The following is an 18,626-nucleotide window of genomic DNA, read 5'->3' on the forward strand; positions in this document are numbered from 1 at the left end:
CCTGAGTATTTAAACCTAAATGATTTTGTTGGCATTGGAGGACACATTATTGCCTTTTGTAAAATATCCAAAATTATAAAGCATACTTTTAGGCATTAGTCAATATAGTGAATATACAAATAAAACAATTAAAACACTTATTAAACATGGCAAAAAGTATTAAATAAAAACTATTACTGGCAAATTTTATATATGCATTTTAATATATAATTTTACTGTATTTATAAAAAATATTTAATATTATGTAATTAAGTAAATTATATGATATTGGAATAAATTTTACCATACAAAGCTGCAGAATTTATTTTCATTCTACATCGTAAAGGCAATTGAAAATATTGTGTAAGTGAAACCCATTTAAAAATCGGAATGTTTGCACCCTAAAATAAACAAGAACCAATGAACATTTTCTCAGCTAATTTGAGATTATTTTAGTTCATGATTGTAATACAACTTTCCCCAATGCTACACACAAACAATTTTTTTTTATTTCAATCACGAAAATCGCGGACTCAACCATTTTTTTTTTATTGAAATGACTTCAATCACGAAAATTATAGTATCAATCACCCATATAGATTGAAAACCAAAACGATTTTCAATTAAAAATTTAATTGACTTTTGTCACCGAATCAATTAATTGTGTGATTGAATGAATAAAAAAAATGTTTTTTTGACATAAAATTCAATCAATGTTTTAAATAAATCAATTAAAATTTTAATTAATCTTGCACCCTAAATCAATAAACTTTTTGATTAATTCAATTAAATAATTTATTGATATTGGCAATAAATTTCAATCCAAAATATATTAAAAAAAAAAACAAGTATATACGGCCGTAAGTTCGGCCAGGCTGAATCTTATGTATCCTCCACCATGGATTGCGTACAAACTTCTGCGAAAGACTGTCATCCACAACCGAATTAATTGGGTTGTGGTATCTTAAAACTTATTAACATCGTTTTCTAAATTATGAGTTATGTTAGTCCATACGTGGTATATATTAGACAATAAAGGTATGTATAGGTAAGTCTAGAAATCATTACGAATCGATATGGAATTTGCACGGTACGAAGATAGCCATAATTGAAATACACACAAAAAAATAACTGCAAATAAATATTAACAACTTTATTTGTTTGTAAAATCTGCTGATGCTCAACAAATTTGTCTATTCAATATGAGACATTTGTTGTTGAAATGTGTTTGTAGATGCTTGACAGAGGAAATAATAGAAATATTCTGAATTTTCAACAAATTGTTTTGTTGCGAAATTAGTTGACTGCTATCGATATGAAAACAAAAACAAAAATACAAGACTGGTTACGCGCACATCGTTGAAAACATGTACGAAAGCTAAAAGAAGTATGCGAAGAATACCGTTAGAACAAAATGAGTATGAGCACATGCACGTGTATGATAGCAAGCAAAGAGCTCATTCATCAGCGAATACAGAAAAGCATTTATAAATGCCTGTAAAAAATTTATATTTTTTTAAATTTAGTAGTTAAATGTGTTTGTTGTATGAGATAATTAATAAAACCGTATTAATATCGGGATTAGAGTTATTACAATTCTAATTAACTAGAATATATATCACTGGGCAAAAAGTTGTCAAAATGCTTGTTAGACCCTGGACTACTCAAAATTAAAATCGTCATACATTTACAAAACTGAGTATAGGATTTTCGACACAAAAATGTTACATGTTCCCCGTCCAAAAATAGCATTTTGTCATATTCATTCTCTGTGTGTACTTAACAAAATATCTCCAAAATTGTTCCGGCAATTTTGCAATTTTGGTGCAATAATTCTGTCAATTTCAATTTAATTTTTTTGTCAATACACCAATAACTTTGTTACAGGTCATTGATAGACTGCAACAAACCGCATACAAATTTTTTCGTTCAAATTCAAAAATATTTGTTGAGGATTAAAAGTAACGTTCAACAACAAATATTTTGAACTGTTGGATGCTCAACAATTTACTTACAAATTATGTTATTGAGAACACAAATTATTTGTTGCCTTCTGATGGTAACGATTGCTAACAACTTTTTTGTAATAATGGTTATTAAAAGTACAAATTAGCTTGTTGCAGGAAAATTAACAAATTTTGTTATTTTTTGTAATTTTGTTTTCCAACAAAAGTTATTGGTTCTCAAACTTATTTTTATCTGTGTATGGGGGTCGCTTATATGGGGGTTATATTCAATTATGAATTTGATATGTACCAATATTTGTGTGATTGAAGATCGATTTATCTGAGGGCTATATATAACTATAGACCGATATGGACCTAGTTAGGCATGTTTGTTAACGGCCATATACTAGCACAATGTACCAAATTTCAACTGACTCGGATGAAATTTGCTCCAAAACCAAATCTCAGGATCGGTTTATATGGGGGCTATATGTGACTATGGACTGATATGGACCACTTTTGGATTATTCTATGTTACCATCACGTACAAAATTTCAACCAGATCGGATGAATTTTGCTTCTCCAAAAGGCACCGGAGGTCAAATCAGGGGATCGGGTTATATGGAGACTATGTATAATTATGAACTGATACTAACATCACGTACCAAATTTCAACCGAATTGGATGTATTTTGCTCTTCCAAGGGGCTCCGGAGGTCAAATCTGGGGATCGGTTTATATGGGGGTTATATATAATTATGGACCCATTTCGACCAATTTTTGCATGGGTGTTTGAGGCCATATATTAACACCACGTACCAAATTTCAACTGAATCAGATGAATTTTGGTCTTCCAAGAGGCTCCGGAGGTCAAATCTGGTGATCGGTTGGTATGGGGGCTATATATAATTATGGACCGATGTGGACCAATTTATGCATGGTCATTAGAGACCATATACTAATACTAGAGGTCTGCATCGAATAACTTTTCACTACATGTATGCAATTCGCTGTCGAATATAGTACATACACTGTCTTTCTCTCAGAGCGCAAGTAGTGAAGTGAAGAGAACACTTGCTTGTCAAATACCACCAAGTACTTATCCGAAACAATATGTGTTTCGAAAAAAGGAACAATAAAAATGTAAGTTCTTGAGAAAAAGTACAACATGGATTCTCTTCACTTCACGTGGTACCACAAGTATTTCTCAGTTATGTGCGAAGCAAAACTTTCCATTATTATTAATCATAGATATGTATGTATATCACATATTTCATATATTTATGTATGTCACACACTTACCTTAACGTTTGCCGTTCTTTATATCAATCCGAAAACATATATTATGGAGAGTAACTGTTTTCTTGTATTTCTGAAACTGCACGTGGTACACGGAGTACTCTATGAAGTTTTGTTCTCGCAACATACTCGACGTGATCACTTTGAGTACACTTCAATAAGAGAGAAAGAGGAATATGTGTTTGTTGGTAGTGAAGACATCAGAGTAGCAACAAGAAGTGTTCATTATATATAATTATGGACCGATGTGGTCCAATTTTTGCACGGTTGTTAGAGACCATATACTAACAGCATGTACCAAATTTCAGCCGGATTGGATGAAATTGGATTCTCTTAGACGATCCGCAAGCCAAATTTGGGGGTCCGTTTATATGGGGGCTACACGTAAACGTGGACCGATATGGCCCATTTGCAATACCATCCGACCTACATCAATAACAATTAATTGTGCCAAGTTTCAAGTCGATAGCTTGTTTCGTTCGGAAGTTAGCGTGATTTCAACAGACGGACGGACGGACATGCTCAGATCGACTCAGAATTTCACCACGACCCAGAATATATATACTTTATGGGGTCTTAGAGCAATATTTCGATGTGGTATAAACGGAATGACAAAGATAATATACCCCCATCGTATGGTGGAGGGTATAAATTTTTTTTTTGAAACGAAGATTATATTACTTTCTCTAAATATTATTATTACAAGTTTAATACGAGCTTTTTGGACATGAAAGATTGAGAAATTGTTTTATTATGAAGCTATCGAAATCAGTTTTGAAAAATCATGTCCAAAAAACTCGCATTAAAATTGTAATAATAAGGTGTAGAGAAAGTGTATAATCTTTACTTCAAAATTGTTTTCATTAAATTTAGGACACAAATCTTGAAATTTTAAGCTCTTGTGTTAAAGTCGTAGGTCTTGGAAGTAAGGCAAATTTCCCTTAAAGTAAAGAAAACCCTTTTTAAATTAAAGAAATCAAATAAAAATTTAATCGTTAAATTTAAGCTAACAACGCTTAAAATGTAGCCTAAAACTTATTTTAAGGATTTTGCATAATTAATTTTTTTTTAATTTAAATTTTTTTTTAAGAGAAAGAAACATAAAGAAACATTTTTTACTTTGATTTTTTATTTAAATTTTAATTTTTAAAATGTTATTACTTTGTACGTGAATTAATGCATCGAAAACAGAGAATAAAAATTTAATAAATGAGATCTGTATCTCTATTTTAATTTTATTGATCCTAGAAAATGTCTTCATTTTTAAAAAGCGCAATTTGTTGCTCAGAGTCAATACCAAAATCCTTAAGGGACAGTGGAAACCTTTGGATCCAAGTAAACGTTTCTTTGACTCCTGGGACCTCAAAGGGATTTACTAAGGGTGATTTATTTCAATATTGACTTTGTTTTTCTGTCGGGTTCCTAATCGTCTTCCACCTATTTTATTAATTATTGCAAAAATTATGCATCACCTTCCAAAAACATCAAATAAACAAAAATTAAGTAAAGAAAATTTTAAATAAATAAAAAAGATGTTTACTTACTAGGGTTATCGTTCGGAATAAATCCTGAATATCGGGAATTTTTATTTTGAATCTCGGGACTTTTCGGGAACCCGAAAACAATAACCCCAATTTGAAAATGTTGGGGCTTTTTAGGATTGTTTATTAATGCAAACGGCCCTTAGATTTCATACAAGACAATTGAGTTAATAAATATTTATGGTACACATTGATTAAGAATTTATTGTACATTAGGTATAACATACTAATAATAATCAAAATGCTTAAAATCTTTTGCTAAGTTATATAGAGATATGAAATTACTTTTTAATTTATTTCTTTCATATTTTTTCCTTTCTTCATAAGTGTTCGTTAAGTATAGTAATTTGAAAATGTTTCTAATTTACTCTTATGTTGCTTTGTTGATTTTTGTGGTTAATCAATTTGAATTAAACTAAGTTGGCTTAATGTACAATAATTTTTTGGCGCTGTAGATTGTTATTACTTAAAAATATTAAAAAGAATGCCGCTAATTTCGGGATCCCGAAAACAATCCCGGAAAATGCGGGGATTACATATTTTGAAATCCTGCACCCTCAAAAAAAATCGCCTCTCTAACATATGTTCCAAACATATTTTGCAGGAAGCACATATATTATTGGATACTGCCGAAACATTAATATGTTTGTTTTATGTGAACATATAATATTTTTGGAAGCATTTTGAGCCCAAAAATATTATATGCTTGGAAGAATTTTCCCCAAAGAAGATTGTGCTCATTCCCTAACATAATTTTCACTTCCACGAAATTTTTTAGTTCTTGGCACCTTTTTCTGTAATACAAATAATGTTGAAGAAATTATTCAATTTTATAATTTTTTTTTAAATTTTACCTTTCGCCTGGACGGAGAATCGAACCGAGGACCATACAGTTTGTAAGCCAACACACTACCACTGAGCTACGTAGCTGTTATAGTCACCAGTAGACAATTATCGTTATAAGTTACATTTATATAGCATAGTTTGCAGCGCCCACGAGCCCATGCAAACATAACATTATTTAACAGAAGCATACATGTGTTGGCAACGTGGAGCAGTGGTTAGCATGTCTGCCGTACATGCAAAGGGTCGTGGGTTCAATCCCTGCTCCGACCAAACACCAATTTTTTTTAATTTACACATTTATATTTATACTATATTAAATTTTTATAATGAAACTTCGAAATGTGGGTTATTAAAGATTTACAGTCAGAAACAGTGCTTGATATAAACGAAATGGACTGAGCTTTTGGCTAAGATATTATTTTTTTTTATTGCAAAAATAACAATTTTGTAATAAAAAACTGGTTTTGGTATAAAAGTTTGAAATTTTGGAAGGAATTCTAAAATTCTAACAAAGGAAGAACGTGGGGTCGAGTATAAACATACATAAATAATTTTATAATATAGACAAATTAAATAATAATTAGGCTTAAATTAAATAATATTTAGACTTAAGCATATACAATTTTTGGCCTTATCATAAAGTAGTTTCCGAAACAACATATAAGCGGTTTCACAGAAATTGCTCTCTTTTGATTCTCTCGCTGTGTTAATTTGATATCTTTCGTCGACCCTCCCGGTTTTTATCTCTATTTCTTTCTCTATACTCTCTCTCTCTCTCTCTCTGTCGCTCTCTGAATAAAATATCACAACATATATATGTTTACTCGAAATTTGTAAATTTATATATGTTTACATTCACACATATAATTTTTATGAAACATGCATGCCCCAAACATAATATATTCTAACATATTAACATATGTGTTCCAAACATTTAGTGTTAGTTTGAGAACATTACATGTTTGCACTTAAATATATTGTGTTTAAAAATTGTGCCCGAAACACATTTTGTTTATATCGAAACATATGAAAAACATATTTTTCTAACAGTGTGTGATTTATAAAATTCGATTCCAAATGACAGCCCTATTACTTAGTCTTCCATTGCACTCAGCCTCATTATTGAATAACTGACTTTTATGTTGCAAGAATGCTCCATACAGACGCTCTGTATGGAGCATTTTAAAACCGATTGCCCCACACCCTCAAAAAAAATTGCTTCTCTAACATATGTTCCAAACATATTTTGCAGGAAGCACATATATTATTGGATATTGCCGAAACGTTATTATGTTTGTTTTATGTGAACATATTATATGTTTGGAAGCATTTTGAGCCCAAAAATATTATATGCTCGGAAGAATTTTCTCCTCAAGAAGATTGTGCTCATTCCCTCACATAATTTTCACTTCCACGAAATTTTTAGTTCTTGGCACCTTTTTCTGTAATACAAATAATGTTGAAGAAATTATTCAGTTTTATAATTTTTTAAATTTTACCTTTCGCCTGGACGGACCACTGGGCTACGTAGCTGTTATAGTCACCAATAGACAATTATCGTTATAAGTTACATTTATATAGCATAGCTTGCAGCGCCCTCGAGCCCATGCAAACATAACATTATTTAACAGAAAGATACATTTGTTGGCCACGTGGAGCAGTGGTTAGCATACGTTCCGATTTCTTTTAACGAACCAAGAAAAAAAATTGTGCCCATACTGACAAAATGATAAATAAAACACATGTCCACACATACATAAAATGCCGCTCTCAAGGCGAAAACACATGCTGTTTTTTTTCAAAAGTCTATTCTCTTTGTTCCGAATGTCTATTCTCTTTACTTCGAATACTCATTCTAATATTCAAATTAAATAATATTTAGACTTAAGCATATCAAATTTTTGGCCTTATCATAAAACAGTTTTCCGAAACAACATACAAGCGGTTTCACAGAAATTGCTCTCTTTTCATTCTCTCGCTGTGTTATGTTGATATCTTTCGTCAACCCTCCCGGTTTCCATCTCTATTTCTTTCTCTATACTCTCTCTGTCGCTCTCTGAATAAAATACCACAACATATATATATTTACTCGAAATTTGTAAATTTATATATGTATGTTTACATTCACACATTATTTTTATAAAAAATTCATGCCCCAAACATAATGTATTCTAACATATTAACATATGGTCCCAAACATTTAGTGTTAGTTTAGGAACATTACATGTTTGCACTTATATATATTGTGTTTAAAAATTGTGCCCGAAACACATTTTGTTTATATCGGAACATATGAAAAACATATTTTTCTAACAGTGCATATATCTTGATATCCTTGAAAATTTCTTATGAAACTGATAGAACCAATAAAAAATAATATTTAAACCGTTTACCTCCTTAGAAACAATACTCACAAAGGTTTAAACTCTTTTTTTTTAATTTTCAAAAATAATTTGAATTTTATTTCAAAAACATTTTTTTGGGTGAATATAATTTATAGTAACACTAAAAAAACAGTGAACCCATCAGAAGAAAAATTTTGGTTATTTTTAGAAAATATTGAATATTTTTAGAAAATTTTAACTAAAAAGTATTATAAACGTAATATCACAAAAATTATTAGACATAATTAATTTTTTTTTTTCACTTGTTAAAAAAAAAACTTTGTAGTTTGAAGGAAAAAATTGGAGTTCAAATTTGCAAAGATGTCTTTAGTGCCATACGGAGTTCAAGATGGACACATTTGAAGTAAAATTTACAAATTTGAAGAAATAATGAACTATTTTTTGAGAAGTACGAATTTAGTAAATCTGTATGTGTATAATTTTTTCCGGTTTTTTAGTTAATTTAACTAAAAATTATTAGAGTAAAGGAAACATTCCACTGTTAATTCCATGAACAAAAATAAAATTAAATTGGCTTTAATGAAATGGAAGGTTCACTTTTTTTTTGAGTGTATGATTTCTATTTTCGTGTCGGAGGTGTTTCCCTTTGGCACCAGGAGATTTTGGCTATAACAAGATTGATATAGCACTCGTAAGGTAAGAAAAATTGTTTAATAAACCCCTTGGTGGAGAGAATACAAATTTTTAAATATATATCTTAAATAAATTTGATAAAAATTGAAAGTTAATGACCATCTAGTATATAAACAAATTTACAATGTATACTTTTAGGCATTAATTTATGAGTCTAAGTTATTATACAAATGAATCACTGAAACCCCTATTAAATATTAAAATAAATACAAATATATTTATAAATGCAATTTACAGTTACATAAACATATACATATTTATACATAATTATAATGTATGTAACTCAGCAAATCATATGCATTTGAATAAATTTTACCATAACGAAGTCCAGCATTTCCTTTCATTCTACATGAAAGGCAACTAAAAGTTGATTTGAGTAAAAAACCGGTTTAACGAATGGATAAGTATTAGGAGCACACCTTCATTTTCTTTTTTTAATGATTCGACGTAATGATGCATATTTTAGGAATATTTTTAACCACTGCATGTAAGGGATAGTGGCATGTATGTTTTTTTTTGCTTTGTGGACCACGAAGAAGATCACCAATTCAAGATTAAAATAACAATCGCTAAGCAAACTCCCAAAAATATTTCGTTTAAAGCATATAAAAGTTCTCATCATCTTCCAAGGAGACACTCAGTACGAGTTCAGTATTAGAATCATTAAGATGAAGTATTTTGTGATACTAGTGGCAGGTTGGTGGAATATTTGAGGATTAAATTAAGTTGTTTTTTTTTATTTTGCTAAAAATGTTTAAATTCTCTCCTCTCTAGTTCTGCTGTCTGTTGAAGCAGCGACAGTGCCTCCAGTGATCACTCATAAAGTTAGCAGTCCTCTACCAGGCCATGGACATAAAGATACCGAAGTCCCAGCAGTGGTAGTGGAGGTCAATAAAAATCATAAACATAATCAAAATGTAAAACCAGTGGTTGCAGAAGAGCATGTCCCCGAAGTTGTAGTTACTACTGTTAAGCCCATGGCAACAAAAGAAGTACCGGTAGTAGTTCCTGTTGACATAAAACCTGAAGTTGTTGTAAGCACTGGGAAACCAGTGGTTGTAGAAAAGCATGTCCCCGAAGTTGTGGTTACCACTGTTGAGCCTATGGTAACAAAAGAAGTACCTGTGGTGGTTTCTGTTCCCAATGAAGCTAATGTAAACCGTGTCCATGGAGTTAATTCAGAGCATGTAGTACCACCTGTGCCAGTACATCCTGTCGCAGGTCATGTTGTAGAAAAAAGATCTGTAGATGTTATGCCTATGAATCCTACCGTTGCTACCAAAGGTAAACCCATAATAAGTCCTGTGCGCACTGTTGACGATCATGTGGGTGTAACGACTGTAAAACCTGAAGTTGTTGTAAGCACTGCAAAAACCATGACTGTCAAACCGGTAGTTGGAAAAGGGCATGTCCCCGAAATTGTGGTTACCACAGTTAACCCCATGGTAACAAAAGAAATGCCGGTAGTAGTTCCTGTTTCAACAGTGGCAGCAAAACCTGTTGTAAGTCATGTTGTACAAAAAAGATCTGTAGATGTTATGCCTACGAAATCAACAGATGGCGTTACCACTGTAAAACCTGACATTGTTGTAAGCACTGTAAAAACCATGATGGTAGAACCAGTGGTTGTAAAAGAGCATGCCCCCGAAATTGTGGTTACCACTGTTAAGCCTATGGTTAAAAAAGAAGTTCCGGTTCCAATTGATGGCAATGTGAACCATGTTCATGGAGTTACATCGGGCCATGTAGTACCTTCTGTTGTTTCCTCAGTGCCAGTAAAACCTGTTGTAAGCCATGTCGTACAAAAAAGATCTGTAGATGTTATGCCTACGAAATCAATAGTTGGCGTTACCACTGTAAAACCTGACGTTGTTTTAAGCACTGTAAAAACCATGATGGTACAACCAGTGGTTGGAAAAGAGCATGTCCCCGAAGTTGTGGTTACCACTGTTAATCCCATGGTTAAAAAAGAAATGCCGGTAGTAGTTCCTGTTGTAGTTGATGGCAATGTGAACCATGTTGATGGAGTTACATCGACACATGCAGTACCTTCTGTTGTTTCAACAGTGCCAGTAAAACCTGTTGTAGGTCATGTTGTACAAAAAAGATCAGCAGATGTTATGCCTATGAAACCTGAAGTTGTCGTCAGCACTGTAAAAAACATGATGGAGACACCAGTGGTTGTAAACGAGCATGTCCCCGAAGTTGTGGTTACCACAGTTACGCCCATGGTTAAAAAAGAGGTGCCGGTAGTAGTTCCTGTTCCAATTGGTGGCAATGTTAACCATGTTCATGGAGTTGTATCGGGTCATGTAGTACCTTCGGTTGTACCATCAGTGCCAGTTAAACCTGGTGTAGCTCATGTTGTACAAAAAAGACCTGTAGATGTTATGCCTATGAAATCTACAGTTGGTGTGACTACTGTAAAACCTGAAGTTGTTGTAAGCACTGTAAAAACTATGATGGTGCAACCAGTGGTTGGAAAAGAGCATGTCCCCGAAGTTGTGGTTACCACTGTTAAGCCCATGGTAACAAAAGAAATGCCGGTAGTAGTCCCTGTTCCAACTGGTGGCAATGTTCATTTATCCATCCAAGATCACCATGTGGTTAATCCTGGAATCTCCGATGTCGTAATGTCAGACGAACTAATTCCTATTCCAGTTCGGCCCCATTTAAATCATGCTCCAGGAATGCCGGACACCGTAATACAAGTGATAGCGAAATCATCTTCAGGAAATCAAGGCCATACAAGAAACCGAAGATCAGTAGAAGCTGTAGTAGCTTCAGTTAAAATGCCAGAGGTTATGGTTAGCACAGTAAAACCCATGATGAAGGATGGAGTAACAAAAGTTCCAAAGTCCCATGATACTATTTCCATGGAATCTCATGGAAAAGAGGTAACCAAAGTTGGAAATAAGGTACCCAGTCTGGTAGTTCCAGCAGATTCTATGACGAAATTTCCTAATACCCATATGGTGGTGACAACTACTCCCAGAAATATGGTTGAAATGACGATGAAATCTGAACCCAATGTAGACCATAAAATGATGCGAAGATCGGTGGAAATGGTGACTACAATGAAACCTATGGTTAAAGAAAATCCTGATGTGGTCCAAATGCCCAATGTTATGGTAACCACTGACCAAGCCATGATAAAGAATGTTGATGAAGTCGTGACAACAGTTAAGCCCATGGCCAAGGATGTTACTGAAGTTGTGGTACCAGTTCATGAGGTGACTCCTGTGGTTAAGGATAGTGTTGAAGGTTCTGCAGTTCCCAATATGAAACCCAAGGTCAATGGCGAGACAATGACCAAAGAAGTCCCAGTTCAAGGAACTGTTGTAGAGTCACGAAAACCTCATAAAGGTACCGTGACTGAGAAAATCTCCAATGATGCATTGCCCCCCATACTCCATCATCCTGTAATTAAAGATGAAGTTCTGGTACCTCATGTCTCTCTTTCGCCACCAATTACTGAAGATGTCAAAGATAAATCCTCGGATGAAGATAGCGATGAGGAAGAAGAGAAGAAAACCAAAAAGAAGAAAGACAACAAATCCCAAGAGGAGGACAGTGATGAGGATTCATCTGACGAAGATGAAACCACCGATAAAAATGTGAAACGTCCCAAACGAGCTCAACCATTTTGGGATAAACAAAGTTTAGTTACAGCAAAACCTAAATTAGTAACAGATCCTAAGGTAATTGCCAATATTCTAACCACATCGAAACCTGTCAAATTAAATCATCGAGTTATGCGTTCTGTTAACACTGACAACATGATGGTCACAACAAAAACTCCCATTGTTGCCAATAAAATGATGGTCACAACAACTAAACCAGTTGACGAGGTTACCACATTGGCTACGAACATAGATCGTTGTGATTTATTGTGTACAAAATTCGAAATTGATCCTGTTTGTGCCACCAATGGCATTTGCATGCATGAGTTTCCAAATAAATGCATGTTGGAGACATATAATTGTCGTCATCCCAAAAATAAATTTGTTGTCACACGAGATCACCGATGCCCAATGATTGGCATGGATGTATGTACAGAAGTCGATTTAGAATAAGTAATTGGAATTGGAATTTTTTTCTCCAGATTATTTTGTAAGTTATCCAAAATGTAAATGAAGTATTTGGATTTAATAAAAAATCATAAAAGATTTAAAAATATTTTTATACGAAAATTAAATTTGTTTAAAATTTCTCAATGCTCAATAACCATGACATATTCATTGTCACAGGTTAAGAGGATCAATATCTCAAAATATTTATACCCTCAGAAAAAAAATCAACGAAAAATTTTACGCTGAGTTTGCCATTCCGTTTTTAACACATGGAAATATCGATTTTCGACTATATAAAGTCTATATATTCTTGTCCGTAGGTTTATCTGTTGTAATCATGCTATAGTCTTCAAGAATATCGGTATCGTCCTGATTCAGATTTGTTTTTTGTCTGCAGGCAGATAAAGTTCGAAGATGGGCTATATCGATCTAGGTTGTGATAAAAACCGACCCCCCGATTTAGGGCCTCGTGCTTATGGAAATTGTAGTTCTTATACGATTTGCCTGAAAAATTGAGTTATTATACCCTTCACCACTACTGTGGTACAGGGTATAAAAAGTTTGTGCATTTGTATGTAACGCCAAGAAATAGTGGTCATAAACCCATCTTTTAGTATACCGATCGGCTTGGAATTAAATTCTGAGTCGATTTAGCGATGTCCGTCCGTCTGTGCACAAAGTACAGCTCCCAATTTAAGTCCGATCGTCCTCAAATTTGGCATGGGACCGTTTCTTGGGACAGAGACAATCGCTATTGGTTTTGGAAAAAATCGGTTAAGATTTAGATATAGCCGCCATATATATTTATCCCCGATTAGCGTGTTTTACAACCGATTTTCTTGAAATACCGTACATCCAAATATTTTATGAATCTCGAAAATCTTGCAAAATATCAGCCAAATCGGTTCTTATTTAGATATAGCTCCCATATATATCTTTCGTCCGATTTAGACTCGTATGACCACAGAGGCCAAAGACTTATATGGTCTCAAAAGCCAGAGCTTTGCCCTGACTTACTTCAAATTTTGCACAAGCGGTACTTTTAATGATACTATTGTATGTGCCAAATATGGTCAAAATCGATTCAGATTTAGATATAGCTCCCATATATATCCGATTTGAACTTATATGGCCTCAAAATCCAGGTTTTGCCGTGATTTGCTTCAAATTTCGCACAAGGAGTACGTTTAGTAGTATCGGTAATTGTGCCAAATTTGGTTGAAATCGGTTCAGATTTAGATATGGCTCCCATATATATCTTCCGTCCGATTTGCACTCATATGACCAGGGGGGGCCAAAGTTATACTCCCATTTACGTGAAATTCCGCATAGATAGCAGAATTATTATTCTAACTATACATGTCAAATTTAGTCAAAATCAGATTCAGATTATATATAGCTCCCATATATACGTACACCAGAGTTGGGGAAATATGGTAGACTGTTACACATTTTAGACCCATTTTCAATGGAAGTTTCCTACAATTAAGTGGATAGCGTTAGCCGATTTAAATTTTAATTCTAGAGATTTTGTAGAAGTAAAAAATTGTCTCCTTTATATAGCTTCCAGCAAATGTGAAGTAGTGGAGATGGTAACACAAATTTTGGCCTACATAGGGGTGAAGGGTATAATATAGTCGGCCCCGCCCAACTTTAGACTTTACTTACTTGTTTTACGATCTTAAATAGGTGTACCCAATATGTTGTCTGTTAGTTCATGGTTTTGTGTGGCCCCAATATGGACCGATTTCCCGATCTGTGTTATTGGGCTTTTAGACATCACAATTTTTATCCGATTTTAGTAAAATTTGCTAAAATAAAACTGCATTTTCGTTCATGGTGAGTTTACTATATTGGGTGTATGGCTGTTGTTACGCTATATCTTAAAATTCCTTTATGGGATTCCCAAAAATAGCCATCCTTGAGTGCATAAAATGCAGTGGGAAGAACCCTTCAACCAGTATAACAAGTGGGTCACTATGCCAATACCCTTGCAGTCAGTCAAACATCTTCTTGTATTTCTCTCATCAATGAATGCGAAGACGAGACATACAAATAAACACACAATGTAGGCAATATGGGTAAACGATAAGCCATGACGAAGTTTAGATACCCTCCATCAGAAATGACAAAGTCAAATTTCTCCTGGAAGCCAGGCCCATATACTTAGATAGATGATCCGTCTGTGTCAATCGATTTTTGGCTGTTCCGAGGATTAAGAATAAACGAAGAATAAGAGCACGCTTACGTTCTCTTTCGTTTTCCTATTTGTAGTTTGCCAATTTTAGAACGTTTATGATGCACCCGAGGATTTAATATATTAAAAGTTCATATTTGAACAAAAAATTGTGACCAAAACCGTTAAAATACGAATTAATTTATTTTGATCAGCATTTCTCTTTACGAACAACACAAACGGCAATGTCAGAAAATTAATTTTTGGAACTCACACGTTTTTTTTTTATTTCGGAGAGAAGAGGATCATCTATTTGAGTCTATTGTTTATGGCCAGACCAAAAATAATTTAGATTGATAGCAGAACTTTGCTCTCTTTTATAGAGAGAGCAAATGTAGATGGCGCAAATTTCGTAAGCTTTTTTGGATGAGATTTCAGAGCATTGCATGGAAACGTTACAAACTCTTTGATAAAATTGATAGTCTTCTCATTTATGTGTGGAAGGGTATACAAATAAACAAGAAAACATTTAAAGTAATTAACCATGTACACACATACATGTATACATTCATATACAGTGGATCACAGGCTATTTCATACATAAAATTTGTCATTAAAAAATGAGACAAATACCATAAAACCAAATATAAATAAACTAGTCGAAGCCTTCCCGCTTCGCTGCGCCTTGTTGATTTTTTAAAACTGCAACACCATTTAAAAAATATCGCAGTTTGAAAAGTTTTCGTATTCTGTTGTGGAAATAGTGCCTCGTACAAAGTCAATTTGTGGGCATTTTCAGCACTGCCGACAAACGAGAGTGCTGCGATTGCCCTTAAAAGCAGAGTTGCTGTTGATGATGACTTGAATTAATGACGGACATGGCTGGATCGACTCAGGGACTAGCCCTGACTACAATTGCCAATGACACTATGTGTCTATTTCGCCGCCTTCTGGATGTTGCAAACTTATGCACTAACTTATAATACCCTCTTGCACAGTGTGCCACAGGGTATAAATAGTCGGGCAGAGGGGAGGTTCTCCTTTCCGACCAACTATTGAAATATGAAGCTGCGGATCTTTGTCTAGTGATCAAACCTTACTTTTCCCGAAAAAATGTAGCTCAAGAAGCCAAATCAGGAGATCGCTCTATATATGAGGACTATATTAAATCATGGACCGAAATGTACCAAATTTTAGTCAGCTTCTTATCATGAAATCGGATAAAAGTAGAGGTGCCTATAGGCTCAAAAAAATCAAATAGGTGGATCCGTTTATACGTGGGCCACATTTTAGCACAGCTTCATTATTGAAGGCTGTAGAGTGCTTACAATAGTCTGAAAGCCATAGAATTTCTCTCTTATATAGTCATAAATCGATATGCATTACAAACGGAATGGTAATCTTACCCAACCATCCTATTGTGGTGGGTATAAAAAAATGATCAATTGTACATAAATAAACTGAGAGCCACTGTATATTATATAACCGGCATATTATAGCAGGTGCCCATTTCGATACCTCAATACTCCAACAAATCCAACCAAACAAGTTTTGGAACTTATTCAAAAAACAAACAAACGAAACAAGAATACAGCCTAAAATGCAACATTCATGCATTTTGAAAAGCCAAAGTACTCAGACAACGTCACACTTCACAATAGGTTACAAAAATGCGTAGACTGGAGTGGATCTCTGATCTCTGCTCATCCCAGGGAAAATATAAAACGCAATGACATGTAAACAATAAACGCCAGTCTATTCACATTGCAGAGGGAACCTACAACATGAAGGAGTATCTTATAATATTGGGTAAGTCAGATGCATTGACAATCAAAGATAAAATGAGGTTAGAGTGACCTTGATTTTCTTTATGCAGCATTTTGTATATGGTCCGCATGTTATGCCCTGGATCTTGGAGAAGAATCAATATCGGAGAGATTACAGAAGAAAAGTTTCACTACCTCTGGAGAATTAAATGCTAGAGAGGAACGTTTGGACCGATTTGAAAGACTACAAGGGGCTGAACGTTATGTTAGACATATTTTAGCTATGCTAGATACCATAAGTGATCGTGTGGAGGAGAAGAAGAAGGAAGATGAAGATCAGAGTGGGAAAATTCCCAGACGTTTCGCCAGAGATGTTATACATTTGCCTGGAATCGATTTAAAGCCCCAGGAGAATATGATGACTCCTGAAGAAATGGTATTTCCAGAACCCATGACCTGTCCAGCAATGAATTTGGATTTTAATACCAAACGAAAGGCCAGAGATGTTTTGCATATTCTACGAATGGTTGATGAGAATATGGAAGAGAAATCCAAGAGTCTACGTATGAAACGTAATCTTGCCCATACTCATACCCATAAGACGGCCACAAATCTTTCCTTAATCAAAGGTATCATCACTTGTCTTACCGAACTTACCGATGACGAAGCAGAGGATTCTACCAATCGACCAATTAACATTGAGATGACCCATCCCCATACTCCCCAGGAAGTTGTAAAAGATATCTTCGAACATGTTAGCTCACATGATCATCTAGAGCGAGATCCAAATGATGACCATCTTAAATGGAAACATGAGGACAATGAATGTCAATCAAATGTGGAATTAAGGAAAGAAGATCGAAGTGTGAGTGATTCTGTGGAGCCTACCCAAATGCCTGAACCTCAAATTGATGATACCCTGGATCGCCAAGTGCAGGAGATGGATAATATGGAAATGGGTCCAATAATTTCCAATGCCGAAGAGATGAAACGTGTGGCCAGAGATGTGGTTCATCTACCTGAAGTTCAGTCATCCAATGGTGAACAGCATCATCGCAGATGTGGTACAGATTCTGTTAATATTCAAGAACCTAGTGGGCATCTAGAAATTCCCAAGAATCTCAGAGATGCCGATTATTTCACAAACCGAAAACGTAGAGATTTAAAAAATCCTATGTCAAAAATTACCAACAAACCTGCCGCCTCTGATATATCCTTAAAACGTGTGGTAAGGGATGTTATTCATTTACTTAAATCTCCTGAGATAACATCAAATCTCCATCCCATGACTAATGATGTATCTCAAAATGCTAATATGTACGATGACAAAGTTCCTAGGACTAGAAAACGTTCTTCGGATAGTACATCCGAAGCTCTGCCAATAGAGTCCACAACAATGAGGAATGAAATCGATGTTTCAACTCCAGCATCTGATATTAAGGATTCGCCAAGGGCATTTATTAAGACTCGCCTACCCTTGACTGCATTTGCTGCCAAACGTAATAGTGTCCTAAAGGATAGGGCTAAATCACGTGAAGCTGCTGTATCGGAAATCCTTCGAGGTACCAAAAGGAAGATTTGAAATATATAGTGATGCCATATTTTTCTATTAGCCTAGAGGTTTTATATTTAAGCGTCTTGTTTTTTGAGTGATTGAAAATAAAGATTCAAAATTTATGTATTCCATGGTTTGACATTTATTGAATTCGCTAAAACAAATGTAGCTTAGGTAAAAGTGGCAGCCCGATATTTCACTTCCACTTACGCTATTCAGTCTATTGTGATACCACAGTAGTGACCTTCTCTCTTATCACTGAGTGCTGCCCGATTTTATTTTCAGCCACAATTGTGCATGCCCGCCTTACATACACAGGGTCGTGGGTTCAAACCCTGTTTCGGCCAAACACCAAAAAGTTTTCAGGGATCGATTATCCATTCTTAGTAATGCTTCTGACATTTCAGG

General features: G+C 34.4%; 2 protein-coding genes across 2 annotated transcripts; both read left to right on the forward strand.

Annotated features, from left to right (window-relative positions):
* Positions 1-9,265: 9,265 nt before the first annotated feature.
* Positions 9,266-12,777, forward strand: LOC142234443 (uncharacterized). Its single transcript, XM_075305574.1, has 2 exons — positions 9,266-9,344; positions 9,423-12,777. The coding sequence occupies exons 1-2, from the start codon at positions 9,317-9,319 to the stop codon at positions 12,722-12,724; spliced, it is 3,330 nt and encodes a 1,109-aa protein (XP_075161689.1). The 5' UTR covers positions 9,266-9,316; the 3' UTR covers positions 12,725-12,777.
* A 3,793-nt stretch (positions 12,778-16,570) lies between these two features.
* Positions 16,571-18,344, forward strand: LOC142233823 (uncharacterized). The gene is made up of 2 exons (XM_075304869.1): positions 16,571-16,706; positions 16,774-18,344. Exons 1-2 carry the CDS (start codon positions 16,682-16,684, stop codon positions 18,243-18,245), a joined length of 1,497 nt encoding a protein of 498 aa, XP_075160984.1. The 5' UTR covers positions 16,571-16,681; the 3' UTR covers positions 18,246-18,344.
* Positions 18,345-18,626: the final 282 nt, after the last annotated feature.

Source organism: Haematobia irritans, chromosome 4, assembly GCF_050003625.1.
Source record: "Haematobia irritans isolate KBUSLIRL chromosome 4, ASM5000362v1, whole genome shotgun sequence".
NCBI classification, from domain to species: Eukaryota; Metazoa; Arthropoda; class Insecta; order Diptera; family Muscidae; genus Haematobia; species Haematobia irritans.